Source organism: Lissotriton helveticus, chromosome 3_1, assembly GCF_964261635.1.
Source record: "Lissotriton helveticus chromosome 3_1, aLisHel1.1, whole genome shotgun sequence".
Classification (NCBI taxonomy): domain Eukaryota; kingdom Metazoa; phylum Chordata; class Amphibia; order Caudata; family Salamandridae; genus Lissotriton; species Lissotriton helveticus.
In genome coordinates, this window is record NC_136061.1 from 460,647,766 (window position 1) to 460,668,664 (window position 20,899).

A 20,899-nucleotide genomic window follows, 5' to 3' on the forward strand; every position below is an offset into this window, starting at 1 on the left:
AGATGATCTAAAAAATACAATCGTTCCTTGTCTGACCACTTGCTCATAAAATCATCAACCTCTGAAACAGTTATAGAATTTACATTAAGTTTACGGGCAATCGAACGCAATTCCGTCATACGCTCGACCTGTAACCTGGTACGTTGTTTGTCCTGATTATCCTCGTCCGATTCCACATCCGGAGCCGTAGGCTGAACATACGGGGGCGGGCAACGATCTAACAATGAAAAATCATCTAATTCATTAGTAAGGACAGGATAAAGAGGACGTCTAATAGGAAACTGACCATTAACCTGCAGGTTACGTTCTCGACTCTCTTTCTCTTTCTGTTCCTGCAATTCCTTCTCATGTAGCTGTAAAGCTTTATCCCGAGCAGCCTTTCGCTGCTCTTTGTCCGCCAAGGCTTCTGCACGCTTCATTCGTTCACGCACCGCTTTCTCCCACATACGCACACAATCGAACATATCCTGCCTAGACCTGCGCTGAAACAAACACTGTTCTACATACTGGACTTTTCGCAAATCGAAATACCCATGTAGTGGCCATTGCAATTCACGATCAGGTTTAGTGTATTTGTGCCATAACGTGCTATACATTATGGGAGGAAGGCCAAATTTAATGTACATTTCGCGATTAGGAGTCCCCTCTGGGGGAGCCGGCTGAGATTCATTTAATCGATAAGTGGTACCATTTCCAAAGCAGCACATTCCTCGGAGTGTGCTGAGGACAGGCATGTTCAAAATATCACGGAAAAACGCGATATTACATAAAATGGCACTTAAGGGTACTTATGCACAATGTGCCGTTCAAACAAATTCAAAAGCAGAGAAATATCCCTACATGCCTGCCTATGTGAGGTGCACTCCACATATAATTCAAATCATAGGTCCCAACGTTAGCTAACTCATGCAAATTCAAATTCAAAAAGCCACAGTAAGTGTCAATAGACTACCTTACCAAACATAAGCTCACCAAATATCTTCAAAAGTGTCCAGATTCCAACTGCCAAGTTCCATAGCCGAATCAGCCAAAACAGGCACTACACGACAAGCCAAACGATCAGAACCTCAGTCGAGGACCGGCGCCACCTGGAAGGTCAGATCAGAAGGAAAGGAAAAAACACCGTGGGTGCCAAGATTCGGGTCACTCAGTGGCAGCGTACGCGTCCATAGCGAGTTTCCAATCCTTCGTCGTGACCTCTCCTTCGGGCATCCGAGTCGCCGATGAGGTCCCTTCGTGGTCGCCAATTGTGGTGTCGGGTTCTATCAGGTCTACATACTTGCAGAAACACTCTCGCACCATAAAACAGAAGTTGGCACGGAAACTGAAAATGCAAAGAGACAAGTTTATTAGGACCCCATGGGGTGGTGATACATTCATACAGCACCCTTCGGCAATGCAAGAAGTATCACACCGAACATCGGTGTGCGACCTCTTTTATACATTTTAAAGGTAATAAAAAGGTAGGCGGTATACGTTAGAACAGTTTTAAGTACATATAAGGGCATTTTTGGAACACAGCCAACATGTGGGGGAGCTTAATACCACTGGTCAGTTAGGGGAACATTCCTAAGGAGTGACCGCTCTCCAGTCCAAAGATCAGATGTACACATGCGCGAGACTGACCATTGCTAAAAATAGCCTGTTGCTGGGCAGGGTAATGGTTCATTGGCATGAAGGAAGGACGAAAGGGCATGCTGACCACGAGGCCGCATGTTCATAGAAAAATGGAAACCACCGAATACAAAATGGCTCCCACACGTTTAGTCAAGTTAACAGAAATGTTCGTGTAGCTGAGCTTAACGCTAACTCAGGTTTTGCCAAATTACGACAATTCCACACCTCTCGGGGGACAACTCTCTCAATTTCTTCCCGTCTGGAATACAATAACTTCAGACAGAAGGGTCCTACAAATTATCCAATGTGGTTATTGCCTGGAGCTTATTGACAATCCCCCAAACATTCCTGTTCGATCACACAAAATGTCACCACAGCATCTGCACCTTCTCAAACAAGAGGATCACTCTCTAATGCAAAAGGGAGCTTTAGAGCCCATACCATTACAATATCAAGGGTCCCGCATATACTCCCTGTACTTTATCATACCCAAAAAGTATGCCTCTCCCAGGCTTATACTAGACCTCCAAGACCTAAATCTCTTTATTCAATCAGACCATTTTCACGTGGTGACACTCCAACAAGTGCTCCCGCTCCTTCAACAAGGACACTTTCTGTGTACCTTAGACGCATACTTCCATATTCCAATACACCCCACTCATTGCAAATATCGCAGGTTTGTCGCAGCGGGACAACATTACCAGTTCAAAGTGCTTCCATTCGGATTCACCACTACTCCCAGAGTATTCACCAAATGCCTGAAAGTAGTCGCTGCTCACCTGCGAAGACAACATATTCACATCTTCCCATACATTGTTGACTGGCTCATCAAAGCCATTTCTCTCCCAAAGTGCAATTGTCAGATCTAGTGTTGGTGGACGGCCGCACTCTTCACGGACTCCAATGGTGGAATCCAAAAAACCTATCCAAAGGGTGGCCCTTCTTCGACCCTGTTCCACAGACTGTGCTAACAGCAGACACATCGCATCCTGTTTGGGAAGCTCATCTCTGAAACTCACACAATTCAAGGCCTGTGGAGTCAAAAGCAACTTCACATAAATCATCTAGAGCTGCTAGCGCTCAAAGACTTCCAGACTCACCTTGTAGTGAAAGCTGTCCTGAGACGCACCAACAATATGACAGCCATGTATTACATACAGAAACGGGGGGCTCACTCTCTCCAACTGTCACACCTTGCACAAGCCATCTCGAGGTGGGCCATACATCACAAGATTTATCTCCTAGCTGAACACCTCCCAGGAGTAGACAATCAGATCGCAGATCTGCTCAGCAGACAGATACAACAGAATCACGAGTGGGAACTGCACCCTCAAGTTCTCTCCCGTTCTTTCAAATGTGGGGCTTCCCAGAGATAGATCTGTTCGCCACGCTGCAAAATGCTCATTCTTCGCCTCCAGGTATCCACACCCATTATCAAAAGGCAATGCACTATGGATGAACTGGTCGGGGATATTTACCTATGCTTTTCCACCTCTCCCACTCATTCCACTAGTGGTTCGGAAGCTTAGGTAAACATCCCTCAGGCTAATCCTGGTAGCTCCCACATGGGCCCATCAACCCTGGTTCTCTACCCTGTTGGAACTCTCAGTAGTTCCTCATCAAAACTACATCTCATATCCAGTCTCCTTACGCAGAGCCATGGAGAGATAAGACATCAGGATCCCAAACATTCTAACCTTGTGATCTGGCTCCTGAAATCATAGCGTTTGGCTATCTGAATCTTCCACCAAACTGTAAGAATCTCATTAAAGAGGCCAAGGACATACTACAAGAGCTTGCTACGCAGCAAAATGGAAGCGGATTGTTATATGTTGTAGCAACAACCATATCAACAATTTAGATGCTTCCTTTTAAAACATTATTTGTTATTTAAAACATTTACAGCAAAAAGATTTAGCGTAGACATCCATATGCTTACATCTCACTGCAATAGCTGCATCTGTCCATTTTCTGAGTACCTGTTATCAAGGCTTTCATGGAGGAACTCAAGAGTTATTCCACCAAGATTTCCACCTGCCTCTCCGTAGAACCTTAATATTGTCCTTACCAGACTAATGTGTCTACCTTTTGAGCCATTGCATAAATGCGAACTGTGATTTCTCACTTGGAAAGTTGCTTTTCTTTTTGCTATTACTTCACTGAGGAGAGTGGGTGAGCTTCACGCATTAACCATAGAAGAACCATTTTTTTCAAGTCCACCAAAACAATGTGATTCTTCGCACTAACCCCGAATTTCTACCCAAAGTGGTATCTGCCTTTAACATCAACCAATCTGTTAAGTTACCTGTGTTCCTTCCTGAACCATATTCAGTGGCAGAACGAGCTCTACACAGTTTACATGTTGAACAAGTACTATTATATTACATAGAGAGTACAAAACCTTGTTGCAACACTAAAAACTCTTTGTTGCTTTTGCTCCACCACAGAAAGGCAATCCTATTTCAAAATCAGGTATTGCACAGTAGATAGCTAAATGTATACAGACATGCTATGCAAAAGCAAAGAGGACTTTACCAATGACCCCTAGAGCGCATTCCTACTGCGAATTAGGGGATTCTATGGCTTTTTTTAAGGAAACATCCCTATAACTGACATATGTAAAGCTGCAACATGATCTACACCATACACATTTACAAAACTCTATTGTGTAGATGTGTTAGCCAGACAACAAGCTAATGTAGGCCAGGCAGTTCTTTGTACATTTTTGAAATGACTGCAACAGCTACTGGTTAGCCATCACTTTGGGAGATTACTGCTGTATAGTCCATGCAAAGCATGTGATCTAGAGCTCACATGCTTCAAACGTAAAATGCTACTTGCCCAGTAAGCATCTGTTCTTGGCATGTAGAGCTGAATATTCATATGTGCCCACCAATCTCCCCGGGTACCTTAACAATGGAGTTGATGCCCATGCGCACTATCACCGAAAGGAGGCGTCGCCTGCCTCGTGACTGGAAAGACTTCTTTGAAGAAAAATAACTTGCAATCATCCGGGCCCACAACAGTAGATGGCAGGAAATATTCAAAGCATGTGAATCTACAGCTCTACATGCCAAGAACAGATGCTTATTGGATAAGTATCATTTTCCTTTATTTGGCGAGTCAGTCTGCAGTTCTGTCGTTTATAAGCCCTGTACATTGCATATATAAATATTACCCAATCTAATGGCAACCAGTATACGGCTTTGACGGCTCATTGCACACTTCAGCTATGATCATTCAACTCTCTTAGCCATTCTGGAAGTTACTTTATAAAGAGGTAAGTGAATTTGTGACCGCTCAATAGAAATGTTTCACAAGTATGGTACTTCAGGTTAAGAAATTACTGAAAAATACTTTTTGACAAATTGGTTAACAAGTTCCATTTTTTTTATAGAATACTCTAAGTTGTGTGCGAGTTGTGTGGACATTTACAGTGACATACTGTTCTGTAGTTTTCTGTGTCTGTGATGCACGTCTCAGCATTGGCTAAAATCAATTAAATATACTATCTGGCAGAAAAGAGGGAGACAGTGTCTCTTAACTATCACCTTCAGAGAGAACATTTTTTTCCAGGCTGAGCACAGAATTGTACTTTACTTTACAGTATGTATTCATTGTACAGATACATTTGTATGCTAGTTTATACCACTTTATGAATTATTTTTCGTTTAATTACGTTTGGGACCATTCTTATAGAACATATTATTTAAAGCCCACCAGCACGCATACAATTGACACATTGCGAGCTGTGTGATAGATTAAAAGTTTCTATGATTTTGAAGGTAGGTTCTGGATGATCATAATAATCTTTAAGTAATATAACATTTAACATGTCTTGCTGTCATACTTTATGCCTCTGTGTATCACTGTATGTTACAAAATACAACTATTCCTGAATATTACCAACTGTTTGGAAGGATGAAAAGCGTAGCAGCACTACCTGGATGCTGCCTGTGACCTGCAGTTAAACACATGGTCTTGGTAGAAAACACTTCAATCATTGTCATGATAACCTATTCAAGTCTGGCGTCATTTGCTGTGTAAGACATTTAAAATTGGTTATTAAATTAATGAAAGATAACTCTTATTCCTTTTGGAAATTTCTGGTATAAATGTAGATGTCCTCTTTCTGTTCACTTTCCTCTCAAGGCCCTCTTACCAGTGTCCTAGTGTGTTTTGTGAAACACCCATGGTGCATCATGTCCGTCGCTTTGTCCATGGTAATGGATGTGTGCAGATCATATTAAAGGAGCTGGATTCTCCTGTCCCTGGATACCAGCACACAATTCTCACCTACTCCTGGTGCAGGTTGTGCAAACAGGTAAATCTATCCCGTAAACCCTAATTGAATTCTCATCATTGAGCAATTGACAAATTGTTATGCAAAATTTCAATGCTTTTTCTGTGTACAACAAAGGCAACATATTTTAGTTATGCTTTATGATCCTACTGCAAAGTTCAAGGAGCTGTTAAGTATGTTTAGAAATGCACATATTTTGTCATCCTGTATTTGACTTATTTGCCTTATATTAAAAATGTCCTGATTATAAGTTGGGCAGAGCGATATTACTGAATGGGATACTGCCCCACCCTTTAACAGCCAGTCACTTGATCCTGCATCTTGAGTAGGTGTTCGCACTATAGTAGGTGTTCGCACTATACAAATACTGTAATTCATTCATTCATTCATTCATCCAGATGTCCTGAGTGTGGGAACACCAGGCCCACCTTTACCGGCTGGAAACTCTGGCTGATAAAATCACATGATGCACTTGACTGCAACTGCAGCCTGACCTCCGCCTCTACCCTACTCCCTCTCATGGTTCGGGAGAGCATGGAATGCTTCATTCTGCCAGCCAACATTTTGTGCAGTCCTCTGCTAAGCTTCCCACCCCCACCCCTGCCTCTAGCCCCTCTGCCCACTTTAATTTACCACCTGCTTAGAAACCGTTGATTTGGTCCTGTTAAGTCCAGGTCTGCATGTTATTCTCCATTCTGCAATAAGCACAAATAATATGCAGATTTATTTGTGGGGATACCAGCTGGAAATCTTATTTCTGGCCAGATCGTATCCCCAAAAATAAAACCGGCCACCGCGTAATTGTGGCCTAAGTCTAACATATGTAATAGGGCATTGCAATAGGGCATTTCAAAGGACATTTCAGGGTTACTACAGTTTGCAGTCCCAGTAAGCATTACGGCTAGAGTGCCCGAACTCGAAGCTGAGGAACCGGGTTCGAGTCTCGGCAGTGACGCTCAACATCCTGTGATTCTGGGCAAATCACTTAATCTCCCGGGGCCTAACAAAAATGAATGTGTCTGCATGTAACAAAACTGGTGCTCATGTAAAGCGCTCTGATACCCGATCTCTCGGGTCTAGTTTGCGCTATATTAAACTCTTTAAAAAAATTAATTAAAAAACCTTATGGTTATGCAGTGGGGTCTTGTGCAGGTTCTAGCATTTCAAGCTTCAAGGTCCTTGTGGCTCCTGGACATCTCAAACTGTGGAAAAGTTCTCCATGCAGGACTTTCATTCAGTGGTCCTGGTGCTAGTTTTGTTCTCAATCCTGGGGCTGCTCTTCTCTTTTTAGGACAGTTCCTATTAAGCAACTACTCATCCAGATTTGGCCCTGAACTTCAGAGGCAAATCGCCTACTAGCAATGTACAATCATTGGCAAGCATTATCCGCGGGCTCCAGTCTCCTCAAAGACTATGAATTACAAGTTGAAGTTGAGCTGTTTAATACTGTTTAATAGTTATTGGGTCAATGTTTGGAGGCCAGAACCAAGAAAAGTATACACATTGTTAGAAATGGGAAGACCTCATCCAAGCAAGAAGTAATGCATCCCTTTGCTTTGCCACCTTCCTTTCCAGTATTTCTGGTAGGCAGGAAGAGCTGTTTCAGACAGGTCAGGAAGGTTTTCCAGTATCTTCATAGATTCACATGCTTGAATCATTCCTCCTCGTCAAAGTGGGAGTCCCACAGTATCGTAATCAAGAAGTATTAAAAAATTATCATAGGCTACAATGGCTCTAGGCCATGAGTCGAGCCTATCTATGCCCTCTTTAAAAAAGGACCAAACTTCAACTATAACTAGGCTTTCTAGTTTCTATTTTTGGTAAATTCTGGTGTTTTCTTTTTAGTGATTTCAATACCTTAAAAAACAGTGGTTATCAGTGGTTACACATTTTAGTGCCATTAAAAACAACAGAGACCGTGTTTTTCCGGGTATTATGGAACGTTTTGCTTTTAACATTAATTTCTTTCTACACCATTCAATACTTCTTCATTGAGTCTTTAGTCATATGGCTCGCTCTTTCCTTCATATGTAATTTTTTCTATAGGAAAAGGCCCTCTCAACATTGGCACTTGAGACTGGCAATGCCAAAACAGCCAGTACACAATTTGCTAACTCTGGCCACTGACCTAGTTTTCCATGCCCATACTGGTGCACCTGAAGACTGCGATTCCTTTGGACAGGTTCTGTAGCATATTCATTGAACAGGGTGCATATGCCTTCAGAGTTATTAAAGCGATCAAAAATAAAGCAGTACTTTTCAAAGTCTGGAGAAAATTCCCCTTTATGGAAGGGATCTAGAACTTGCGCAGACTACCAGAGTGAGGCTTTATTGACTGCAAATGTCATGGTCAGTGAAGAGACTTTCCTATGTATCATTGTAAATGGTATGTTATAAATGTATACAGCGCACGAGTACCAATTGTGTCTTGGCGCTAGCAAACCGAGAAGCAGGCAAAGGGATTAATCAGTGAACTGCCAAGTTTTAATGGCTTTCCTGAACAGAGTCAGAGAGGGAATATTTCTGATGTTAAACGGGAAGGAGTTCCAAAGCGTGGTGGCTCCCACCAGAAATCTTTTACCACCCCAGTATGATTTGAAAACTCTCTGAGAAAGTATCACTTTTGCTCCTTGTGATCTCAGACATCTGTTTGGCGAGGACCAATGCAATAAACGTCTCAGGAACTGAGGGCATGCCCGTGAAGTGCCTTATATGTAATACACAGGGTTTTAAACTTGATCCGTTTTTTTATTGGCAGCCAGTGCAGACTTTGGAGAAGGGTTCCCACTGACTGGAATTTGGGAATTCCCAGGAGAAGTCTAGCAGCCGCTTTTTGGATCATTTGGAGCCTTTGAAGTTGTTTCATCGGTATGCCTAGATATAGCCCATTACAGTAATCTAGTCTGGAAAGACCTAGGGATGTGACTACAGTTTTCCTGCTTTCTGTGGGAATCAGAGGTAGGATTTTCTTACTGGCTTTTAGCATGATGAAGCAACATGATGAAACTGACTTACCTTGAACTTCGAAGTCCAGCCTCTGGTCTATAATCACACCCAGGTTTTCTACTTTGGTACCTGGGGTAGGCGCTGATCCCAAATCATGTGGCCACCAAATCTGTGACCATGTGGGGAGAATTTGCCAAATAGAATTACCTTAGTTTTCCCAGAGTTTATTTTAAGACAGTGCAAGCTAATCTATGAGCTGACTCCTGTCATGCAGTCACTAAACCTGTTTACTGATGATGATGTATTTTTGGTAATGGTTACCACAATTTGGGTATCATCTGCATAAGATGTTAATGTCATCCCAAAAGCTCTGATAAGGGATCCCAGTTCCAAAACAAACATTAAAAAGAGTGGGACCTAAGGAAGAACCCTGTGAAACTCCACAGGGAAGTGTGAAGGATGGAGAAGTCAGATTCCCTAAGGCCACAGATTGTATCCTATCCTCAAGAAAGGAAAATATCAATGTCAATACCTTTCCAGAAATGCCAAGAGAAATCAAAAGTTTTAACAAGGTTTAATGATCTACCGTGTCGAAGGCCGCCGACAAGTCAAGCAACACCAGGGCTGCAGCGCCCCCTGTGTCCATGACTGTTCTAATTTCGTCAGTGGCCTTAATCAGCGCTGTTTCGGTGCCGTGCTCTGATCTGAATCCAAATTGAGCCTCATCCAGAAGGTCATGCTCTTTTAGATATGTAGTCAGATGGTTATTCATAACCCTTTCGTCCAGTTTGGCTGGAACTGGGAGGTGAGAGATGGGCCTATAGTTGCCTGGATCCAGTGAATCAACATTTCCTGGATTGCTCCTCAGCATGTCTTTGCTTACCAAGTGGCAAGCATTCTACCATGGAACATGTTGCAGTGCCATAGTCACTAAAAGTGTTCCCCAGTCTACTCTCAAGGAGACGTTTCACATCTACACCAATTACGCTGAACACTTGGTAAACATGCCTGTTGTAGTGGACATAATAAAAAAAACTAGAGCCCTAAAACAGGCATGTTTTTCTGTAAAAATCTAAGAATGCAGCAGAGTGTACTTTTTCACATTACTATCAATATACTTTCGGGTATCCTCACATTTCTAGCCTTTGACTTCATCACTAATCAAAAAGTCTGTAAATGGTCACCATATGGATAATATAGCAATTACAGCCTCCAGGACTGAGAACCATCAGCTTAATGACACAGTTGGGATGACCGGAATGCACAACAAAGTCTAAAGCAATCTTCATTAGCTCTGAAGATCTTAAAGATACTTTCAGCATACCATAAAGCAGGTGACAAGGATCACCTGCAGGAAAGCACTTCAGCTCCAGTATCAATTTTTAAAGGTCAACACACAACGTATTCATTTATGTAGCTGAATCACTGCAAATACAAACAATATCACCCCAGTCTTTGCTGAACTTGGTAAGAATCTTTTCCAGCAGTGTTCCATGTTTTCCAAAAGTCTGATGACATGTGTTCACTATTATCCCAGATGCTTGGTGACAGCACTCTTTTCACATATACCTGCCACTATAACATTCATTGACATTTTAACGCCTGGGGTGTTTGGCAGTTCACCTACTATCAATACTGACTTGCTAGAAAAGAGGGCTGAAATATCAAAGGGTTTCACCAATTCTCTGTCTGTGGGTAAACATGATGGTACATATTGTGAAAGATTCTTATGAAACCAGACATTTACCCTATGAGTGAGAGGTTCAAACATACCCAAAATATCTAATATTTTTATATTTCCTGAATCTCTACAGTTTATAAAATAAATACATCCTAAAACATGATTCTAAACCCTGCATCTTTAGACCAAACGCCACAAAACTGAAAAAAGCAAAAGGAAGAAAGAATATTTTAGTGGCATCCCTAAACAACAAAAAGCAAGCAGAATAACGTTAGCCCAGTCTTTCTTGCTGCTACCTTGTATTACAAAGTTACACTGTATTGGCTCCTTCAGGAAGAAATAAAATGATTCTTTCACCCTCCTTTTCCTTCCATTAAATGGCATTCAGTTTGTGGTTGTGCAGGTGTTTTTTTCAGTGTGAATATGTTTACACTGGTGAGGGCTATATCCCTTTCAGTGGGGTTTTATCAGTTATTATAGGTTTAAACCTAAATCGGGATAGCCTAACTGTAAGCAATCAGCTGCTAGCACCCTTTAGAACCTTCCCAAGAGAGGTCACACAGATTTTCCCCCACGTCATGTGTGAAGGGAGTCTCCCTGACTACTGCTCAGTATTCTCTTTTAAAATGCTTTATTCAACTTGGATATTTCCGAAAGGCCTTTTCCTTCCCTGTAAGACATGTGGGAACAAGAGAGTTCATGTAGTTGACCCACATAAGAACTGCCTTTACTAACTCCATCCCAAGCATGAGGCAAGGGAACACATGATTTCCCACAAATCTCTCCTCAAAAACTTTGAGGGAAAGGGAAGGGAGGCAACTCTTATGGGTTTAGAAGACCAAGATTTTGAAACAATCTTCTGAGAAGGACAGTGATTCCTCTGGCAGGTCTCACAAGAGGGCTAGATCTCTTAAAGGAGCTCCAGAGAAGTCCAGAAAATCTATCAGTACTTCACATCTACCTTACAGGTCCAGGAAAAAAGGAGAAAAAAACATTTCTTCTCAGAGACCTCTTTACCTGGTCCGTTGACACCTTCTATCAAAGACTGAGACTGCCCTCATGCCTCCTCTACCGACCCTTCTATGAGGCAGGAATCCACTTTATATTCCCAGTCGACGATGACTTCTCTAACGACACAAAGATTCCAATGACCACTACTACCATACGTCATCGATGGCGAAGACAACGACAGTAGCCATCGATGAGCCATCTCGTCAACGAAGATCCAAACATCCACTGGCTTCCTGTCGACGTCCCTGCCGACGACAATGGTTCCGACAATGCTTCTGTTGACGACGATCCTGTTGAAGATTTTTCCTGTCAACGACATCAACCATGCTAAACTCCTCCATTGACAGCCTTCAACGCCTCTGCCAGTGATGATACAAATCTCCCAAGATCTCCAGGGCCTCCCTCTGCCTTGAGGTTACTTCACCTAGCAGAGTCTTATCCCACCCTGTCAGATGATGACAGCAGCCTCTTCGGCGCAGCTCACAGTCCTTCAGAGCTGAATGTGAAATATCATGAGTTAGACAAAAAGTATGAGGACGAAGGACAATATTTTCAACCGTATTATCCTCCACCTCCAAGGGATAATGAGCCATGGGGATACTATTCTGACCCTCCACCTAAATGGTCCACTTCGCATCTTCCTTCTTCCTTGGTGCAGGATCTCCAGGCCATGCTCTCAGACTATCGGAGGCTTTTTTCCCCCAAAGTCCCCTGACGAGCAACCTGCTGGATCCCCACTGCCTCCTCCACCACTTGCTACCCCTCTGGTTCCTCTGTGCCTTACTCTGCCAGTTACACTTAGATGACACCTGTGTCCCATGTAGCAGTGCCGCCCAGAGAGGATCCTACTTTCTCGGACGAGGCGAGAGAGAAGAGGATGAAATTCCAGAAAGTCAACCACCTCTAGATGAATGGGACAACTATGTAATTCCAACTTTGTCCCCACCTCACCAGACAGATTTACCTCCAGAGTATATTGGAGGTTTCCATTACCTAATTAAGAGAGCCACAACCAGATTTCACCTTCCAATGTCTGCAAAGCAGTCTTGCTGCTTCCTCTATGATTTCAAAGAGCTGTCCAGAATAGTAGTACACTCTAAACCGATAGTAGACTACATTTGGCAAAAGGGAGTAAAAATTATGAAAAACCCAGCCACTGTACCAGCTGTCCTTCCACGCCTAGACAAGAAGTACAGAGTCCTTGAGGACTCCCCGTCATGCTTGACAGGACACCTAAAAGCCTTACTCTGTGATCTGACAGACGGCGCAACTGAGGTCGAAAAACATATCTACTCCTATTTCTTCACCACCTGACAAGGAGGGACGTCGCCTAGATACGTTTGAAAAAAGGTATTAAACCATGTCCGCAATCCCAGTGCGGTCAGCCAACTCCCTTGCCATTCTAGGCCGCTATGCCGCCAGATGTGGTCTGATATCGGGGATATCATTGACCTCATTCCTGAAGACCAACGACTTGAGGAAAGAAAATCTTTCTGGAGGGTGAGCAGATATCATTTGAAATTATAGACTGCACCATGGATATTGCCTCCACAGGCTTCAGTCAGCTAGCCGGCGCAGCTGTCTTACAATGCCAGGGTTGGCTTAAGGGGATCTCATTTCGACCTGAGGTCTAATCAAAAATACTGGGCATGGCTTATGACGGTGACACACTATTTGGCAAGCACACCAACAATGCTCTCCTTGCCATTAACACAGACACTGAAACTGCGAAAATCTCTATGCACTTTTCAATACTGCAAGGTGCCTTTGAGAGGGGCGCGGGCCATGGGTTCTCCTCTTACAGTGGTGTGCCAGCGCGCTCAGCAATATCAGTCATACCAGCCGCAGTACAGGACAGGATACCAGCAACAATACTATTTGTAATCTTCTACAGCTGGTTTCTCCAAGCTAGGGCTTCACAGACGACCGCCTCATCAGAGCTGCGAGACTGGTCATAAACTGTGACCTTCTCCAGTTACCAGCTATGACCTCTTCTCATCCCTTTGGTGCGAAAACCTCCAATTACCTCCTCATTGGCACGCCATCACCTCAGACAGAAGGGTATTGAACCTTGTCATCTATGGCCATACCCTGGAGTTTACAGAAAGACCACCAGCTACTCTGCCAAAGGGAGCCCCACCCCCTCATCTTCACCTATTGCGGAAAGATGCTCTATTAATGCTCTCAAAAAGAGCAATAGAGTAGGTCACTACAGTGTAGAGGGGAAAAAGATTTGACTCCTGTTTTTCCATGATCCGCAAGAAATCAGGAGAATGGAAACTGGTTCTAGATCTGAGGAAACTGCTTACTTCCATATCCCCATACATCCCAAACACTTCAAATATCTTTGTTTCACAGTAGTTGGTACCCATTACCAATTCAAGGTCCTCACCTGCGGTCTTAAGTCCGCACCTCGGATATTCAGTAAGTGCATGGCCCCCAGTAGAAGCACCACTCAGGAAGGAAGCAAGGTCATCAGGTAGTCCCTTACCTAGAAGACTGACTGTTGAACGTTCTAATGCCAGGACAATCTACCAAAGCTACAGAAAACTGCCTATCGATGTTTCGCAAGCTGGGCTTGACTGTCAATTGGCAAAAGTGCTCCACCACTCCCAGTCAAACCATGACATTCCTTGGAGCCGATCTCAACACCATACAAAACAAAGCCTGCCTCTCCCAAGAAAGGCAAACCAGGCTGGCACATTTGTCTCAAAGCATTGCAAGAAGACAGTGTGTTTCTGTGTGACTGTTCAAGTCGCTCCTATGCATTATCTCCTCGACAATAAGCTTGGTCCCTTTAGGCGCTCTTAAAGACGAGCCCATTGCAAAAGGAGTTCCAGTTCCAGTGGATCCAGTCGGAAGGGTCCTTCGAGGATTTGAGCTCTATCTCTCCTCTGATGTTACCTACCCTAGTATGGTGATCTCACATACCACTTCTCTTTCAGGGCCTCACGTTTCTATCACCAGTGCAAGACTTTTTTCATCACTACAGGCGCCTCCATGGAGGGCTGGGGGGGCCACATACAAGACCTTCAAAACCAGGGAAGGTGGTCAAAAAGTCCAATGTCTCCACACGTCAACAGCTTAGAGCTCAAGGCCATTTTCTCACCCTGCTAGCTTTCATCCCCAGTATCGCAAACTCTTCTATGCTGGTTCCTACCGACAATACGACCAGCATGTATTATGTCAACAAACAGGGAGGAACCCAATCTCTCACACTATCTCAGGAGGCCCAAGAGCTTTAGAATTGGCTCACAGCTCCCAAGATATCCTTAAAGGCCGAGCATCTGTACGAAATCCACAACACATTTGATCGCCCTAAGCAGGTCCAAAGACAGCTGCCACGAGCAGGAACTTGACCAGCAGCAGCTGAAAAGATTATTTTCATTGTGGGGGGGACACAGACTCTGGATCTCTTTGCAACAGAAACCAATGCAAAATGCCAGTTCTACGCCAGGTGATTTCCTCTCCCAGGGTCGTGGGGGAATGCCCTTTCAATGTGCTGGTCCAGGATTATTTCTAGGTTGAAGTGGAGGAGATTCTGTCAGTGGTGTCAGCAAAATAAATTACACCTTGAGCAGATCTTACCTTACCTTCTCTCCAATTCCGGCCTGGTATATGCATTGGTGAAAGTTCACCTAGTGGCAATCTCAAGGTACAGACAATCTTCACAGGCATTATCTCCCTGTTCCACAAGGCTTGTAAAACAATTCATGAAATGACTCTTCAGAACTTTTCCTCCGAAGCAACCTCCTGCTCAAGAGTGACAACTAAATGCTCTCCTTTCACATCTGATAAAGCAGCCTTTCGAGCCTATTCATCATGCTGATTTAAAGTTTCTCATGTGGAAAGTAGCTCTTCTCCTTGCTCTCATTTGCTCCAGAAGGGTCAGTGAGATACAGGCAAGAACCCATTCTACGCTTCAAGGATGAGTTTATGCTTCTTAGAACGAACCCGGGGTTAATCCCAAAGGTTCCCTCTCAATTTCACCTCAACGAGCCGGTCATTCTTCTGAAGTTTTTCCCTAAGCCAGCCACACCGGCTAAACAGGCTCTTCACACTTTGAACATTAAACAATGCCTCAAATTTTATTTGCAGAGAACTAAGAATGTTTGCAAAACCGACCAGTTATTTGTAGCCTATGGTCAAGGTTGTCAATGCTCAGCTGTGACAAAACTAACCATTGCTAGATGGCTCTCCGAGACAATTCAATTTTGCCATACCAAGGTGGGCAAGCCTCTGGCATAGGAAGCTGAATCCCATTTGTCGAGAGCAGTCTCCACTTTGTCTGCTATGATTGCAGGCATTCCACTGGAGAAGATTTATTGTGCTACCACGTGAAAGAGCTCCCACACATTCACACCGCACTACTGCCTGGAATATACTCAGCATAGTGATGCAGCGGAGGGACAGGCAGTATTACGCCATCTTTTCCAATAAGGTGAGCCTCTTTAAGTAGTGGTTAAATATTGTTAATATTGATATATGACTACCTAACCTTTCTCTCAATATCACTTATTAAACAATAAATTAAATTTAAATGCTAGTGTTTTTCCCACATCTGAAGTGGTATAGTTTGAAACTACTGCTTGGATGGATTCAGCTGGTTGAAGTATATAAAGTTGGGTGGTGAATATATACTTCAACCAGCTGAATCCATGCAAGCAGTAGTTTCAAACTATCCCACCTCAGATGTGGGAAAAACACAAGCATTTAAATTTAATTTATTTTTTAATAAGTGATATTGAGAGAAAGGTTAGGTAGTCACATATCAACATTAACAATATTTAACCTCTAGTTGTAAAACCACACTGATACATTTGAATAATAAAATAGGAAATGAAGAAGAGTTCACCTTCAGAAATGCTCCTACGGCGCCTCCAAATCTTATGCAGACTTTAATTGCCCCAAACAAATCCACCCTTCCTTGATAATCAATAAATTAGAAGATAAACGTGAAAACAAATCGTATTCCAACCAGGAAATGTTTTTAGCAATAGAAAAATTGTAGCTCTGCAAATTCAACAAAATAATAGACAAGAACAGCACTTGAGTAAATTACTATTCTACCCCAACTAAAAATCAAAGGAAAGCTTTTACATTCTTAATCGTAGAAATATTGTCAAACCATCAGTAGCTCATTCAGAACTAGCTTATCTGATTGCTTAAAATGTGTAAAATCTTCCCTGATCCCATGGCTGGCGTATGTGGCAAGTAAATTGTGTGCTCTAGGGGTGCCTGACCTATATGATAATCCTTCTGTATTAACTCGCTCTGAGGGCAAATGGGTCGAAACCGCTTTTATGGATAAGCTAGCATCAGAACGCGAGGACTCTGCACTAATGAAACATTCCATGTGACATGCAACATTAGTAAAAACTGTCAGCAATATAGAACCTTACTTGACCTGGAAGTTGACATGTCATCAACGCTGCATATTGATTTACTTCAGGTTGGACTTATTTCCCCGCCTAATCCCTTTTAATCATGGTTGTTTTATGAACTCTGACTTGCACCTTTGTAATTACGATAACACATCAATCAATGATGCATTACATTTTGTTTTGCTCTGTCCAAAATATAATAATTTGAGACATACGGTATTATGCCCCTTTTTAAAACCATTGAATTTTACTCAACTTAGGCCCGCCTTAGTGTTTTTACAGCTGTTAAACTCTCCCTCAATTTGCTCTTTTCTTGTGCGCTTTTTGGTGGGGGTTTTAAATTAAGAATGAGTTCGATTACGGAAAATCGTATATGTTATTTTTATTGACTTGACTTTTATGATTTTATTTGTAACATCGAATAAAGAAGATGATGATGATGACAAGCTTATCTGTATTCGTCTAATATTGGTTCAGTGTAGTTTTTACTTCCTCGAGGTCTTCAAACAGATTAAACTACTTTGGTCACTTGTCTTTCTGAAGGCAAGACCAATTATTTATGCTCTAGAAAACCCATATTTAGACAATGTGGAATCAGTAGAACTAAACACATTTTATCTGGATGTCCTTGTCCAAATAAAAGAAGATAAACTAAGTAATAATGTACACCATTGGGAGAATTTTAAATTAGGGTTCCAGAAACACCAATCATGGACCAGTTATCCCTTCCCGTTTGGATAGTACACTGATAACGTAATACAGCAACTACAAAGTTATTCTTATGGGAGAGATAGGATTTTCAGTGGTGAACAACTAATTCAAGAGTTTTCATTACCAGGACACGTAAAACTTAAAAGTACATGACCAACTTTTTAAATCCGCTGCACCCTGCCCTTGGCCTACCTTAGAGCGACTTACATAGATTAAGAAGGAAGGTTTGGGACTGACAAAAGGTTTATTTTACCAGGTCAGCATGGCAATTTAAAACTCCACACACTGGCTTTGCAATGGCAGGCCTGAGACCTGTTTAAAGGGCTACTTAAGTTGGTGACATAATCAGTGATGCAGGCCCACTGATAGTTTAATTGTCAGGTCCTGGGCACATTTAGTGAATAAATGAATGAATGAAGTTCTATTTTTATAGAGCATGGCTACCCTGAGGCCTCCCAGCGCTGATTAATAGAAAGACAGAGAAGAACAAGCCACAGTGCTATGGATGCGTCCCGAACAGATGGGTTTTCAAGAGCTTCCGAAAGGCCAGAAGATTGTTGTTCTCTCGAAGGGCAAGGGGGAGAGAATTCCAAATTTTAGCAGCATTAAACGAGAAGGAGCGTCCGCCCCATCTCACTTTTCGTATCTTCTTGGTGGTGGCCAGGCGTAAAGAACTGGAGCGCAGGGTTCTGTGAAGAAGATAGTAGGTGACCAGAGAGTGCGTAATCGCCGGACTAGTCTTCCAGATGGCTTTATGAGCCAGGCACTTAGCCTTAAACTGTATCCTGGCTGAAATGGGGAGCCAATGAAGTTTCCTCAGTGCTGGTCTTGCAGACTGCCATCGCGGAGTCTGAAAAAGCAACCGGGCTGCGCAATTCTGTATTACTTGCAGTTTATTGATCGTAGATTGGGAGGTTCGAAGATATAAGGCATTCCCATAGTCCAGGCGAGAGAGTATAAGGGCCTGAACCATAATTCTTCTCACCTGGAATGGGAGGAGGGGAATGATTTTGCTCAGCATTCTCATCAGTCCATAGCAAGTGGCTGAGAGTTTGGTAGCCTGGTGGGTGAAATCAAGAGAGCTGTCAAGCCACATGCAGAGGCTCTTTATCTGTGTCTTCGGGGGTGGAGCGGGGCCCAAGCAAGCCGGCCACAAGGAAGCGGGGAGAGAGGACGATGAGTTGCCCATAAGCATGATTTTTGTTTTGTCCCCTTCGAGCCTAAGGCATGATAGTTCCATCCACTCGGCCACCACTCTAGGCAAGGGCCTAGGGTGCTAGATGACCCCTCAGCGTTATTTAAGGATACCACTAGCTGAGTACAATACAACAAGTGGGGTTTTTAGTATTTCAGAAAAGGTTGGGCGCACTACCTAGTGTGATCGTTTAAGTGTACATAAAGCTACGTTAAGGTGTGGTGCGGACGGGCGAGCGGATAAGACCCCTTAACCGTTCTACAGTAGGTCAGTCACCAGACCTATGCAACAATGCGAAACAGCAGTGCCCTTGCACACAACAATCACGGTGTTACAACAGTGGTTACGTAATTAGCCAAATTCTATGCATAGAGCCAACATTAAGACAATTGCAGTCCTGTTCAGTTTCTTAGGAAATGGATATCGGTTTATTGGTTCCACAAAACCAGCCGACACGTGTTTCGTCGCGTGGGAACAAATCACTGCGTCTCCTCAGGGCTGGGAAAGAAGCACAATGGTATAGATATGGAACACTTAATCCAATTCAGTGCATGTATATACATTTGAACCATTTTGCATGCACAAATTACAGTGGTGGGTATGTACGGTGATCAGGGTATTAGATTAAAGAAGAGAGAAGAAATAATCCCACGAGCCATGTTTGGAAGATTCCAAAACCGTGACGATAGTGGCGATATGGAGAACAACAATACTCATGCCGAACCCAATTTATACCAAAGCATTCCATTCTCCATTCAAAACAGCAATGGTCAAGAAAGAACTGTGGGATATTGAAGACTTACACATTCTAACAGTCAAATACTTAACTACATAAGCGAAACAAGAACAAGAACACCACAAAAGGCCTAGTATGGCGGCGTGACATGCACTTTTCGAAGACAATTAACCGTCTGTTTTGTAGGGTGAGTGCATGCAAGCCCAATTTAAAAGAACCAATAAAAAGGAATATTATTGGAACGTTGAAAAAACCTCGCATACCTTAAGACACGACCTCAAGTCTTATAGGTCTGGAGTGATGTGTCTGCAAAGTCTAATTGCTGTAGTAGGGAAGAAAATTTCAGGGGGCAGGGGTTAGTTGGAGGGGTGGCAAGGAAGGAAGGGAGGAGATGAACAAGGGAAAGCCACTGTAGGTGTTTATCCCTGGTCATTAAATATCTGTGGAATCACAGACATCTTTCTAATATTGTCAAGATGTCTAGCATAGTTATTGCAGACATATATATGGAAAATGGCCTCTCACCGTGTAAAGTTTGTAATCCTCCCAGGGGTAATGCGATATATAATTTCTACAGACACATCCTAGAGGATCTCAACAAGGTTAAGACCAAAAATCTAGATTCATCTTTCAAATATAGGGAAAACCTTACTAAGGGAGAGCGCACTGCACTCTCAGTTTTGAGTAACAACCCCAACATTATCATAAGAGAAGCAGACAAAGGGGGCAATATCGTGGTGATGAATCTCACGAACTACAATGAAGAGATTCTGAACCAGTTGAGCGATGATTCTTGTTATAAACAATTGGCACAGAACCCCATGGGTCCCTTGACTTTGTTAATTAATGAGAAACTTCTTAATTGGAAGCAATCTGGCCTCCTGAACAATGATGAGTACCTTAAGTATCCAGACCATCCTTCCCCTGGTTATACACACTACCCAAGATTCACAAATATCTCCCCTTCCCTCCTGGGAGACCTATAGTCTCAGGGATAGGGGGACCAACAGAAAGGTTAGCAGAATATGTGGACCTTCTTTTGGGACCACTGGTGAGGAATTTGCCCTCTTACATACAAGACTCAAAACACATACTGAGTATAATGACAGACATGGAATGGCAACAGGGCACCACATTGGTAATAATGGATGTGGTGTCCTTGTACACTAGTATCAATCCCAATCTTGGTATGGAGGCTATGAATAAAATATTATCCAACAGACCAGCCTCACTATGGGCACATACTAATATGTTGTTATCCATGATGGACCTTATCCTCACCAATAATTTTTTCATGTTTGACCGCAAATGGTAC

At 42.9% G+C, this 20,899-nt stretch overlaps 1 protein-coding gene across 5 annotated transcripts in view; it reads left to right on the forward strand.

The window, feature by feature from the left end:
• PIKFYVE (phosphoinositide kinase, FYVE-type zinc finger containing) overlaps positions 1 to 20,899 on the forward strand; it is a 2,266,845-nt gene that overhangs the window by 1,035,145 nt on the left and 1,210,801 nt on the right. For all 5 annotated transcript variants that reach the window (XM_078680343.1, XM_078680347.1, XM_078680342.1 and 2 more), the window contains one exon: positions 5,770 to 5,941. In XM_078680343.1, the coding sequence (XP_078536469.1) occupies positions 5,770 to 5,941 (172 nt within the window). The remainder of the gene's footprint in view (positions 1 to 5,769; positions 5,942 to 20,899) is intronic.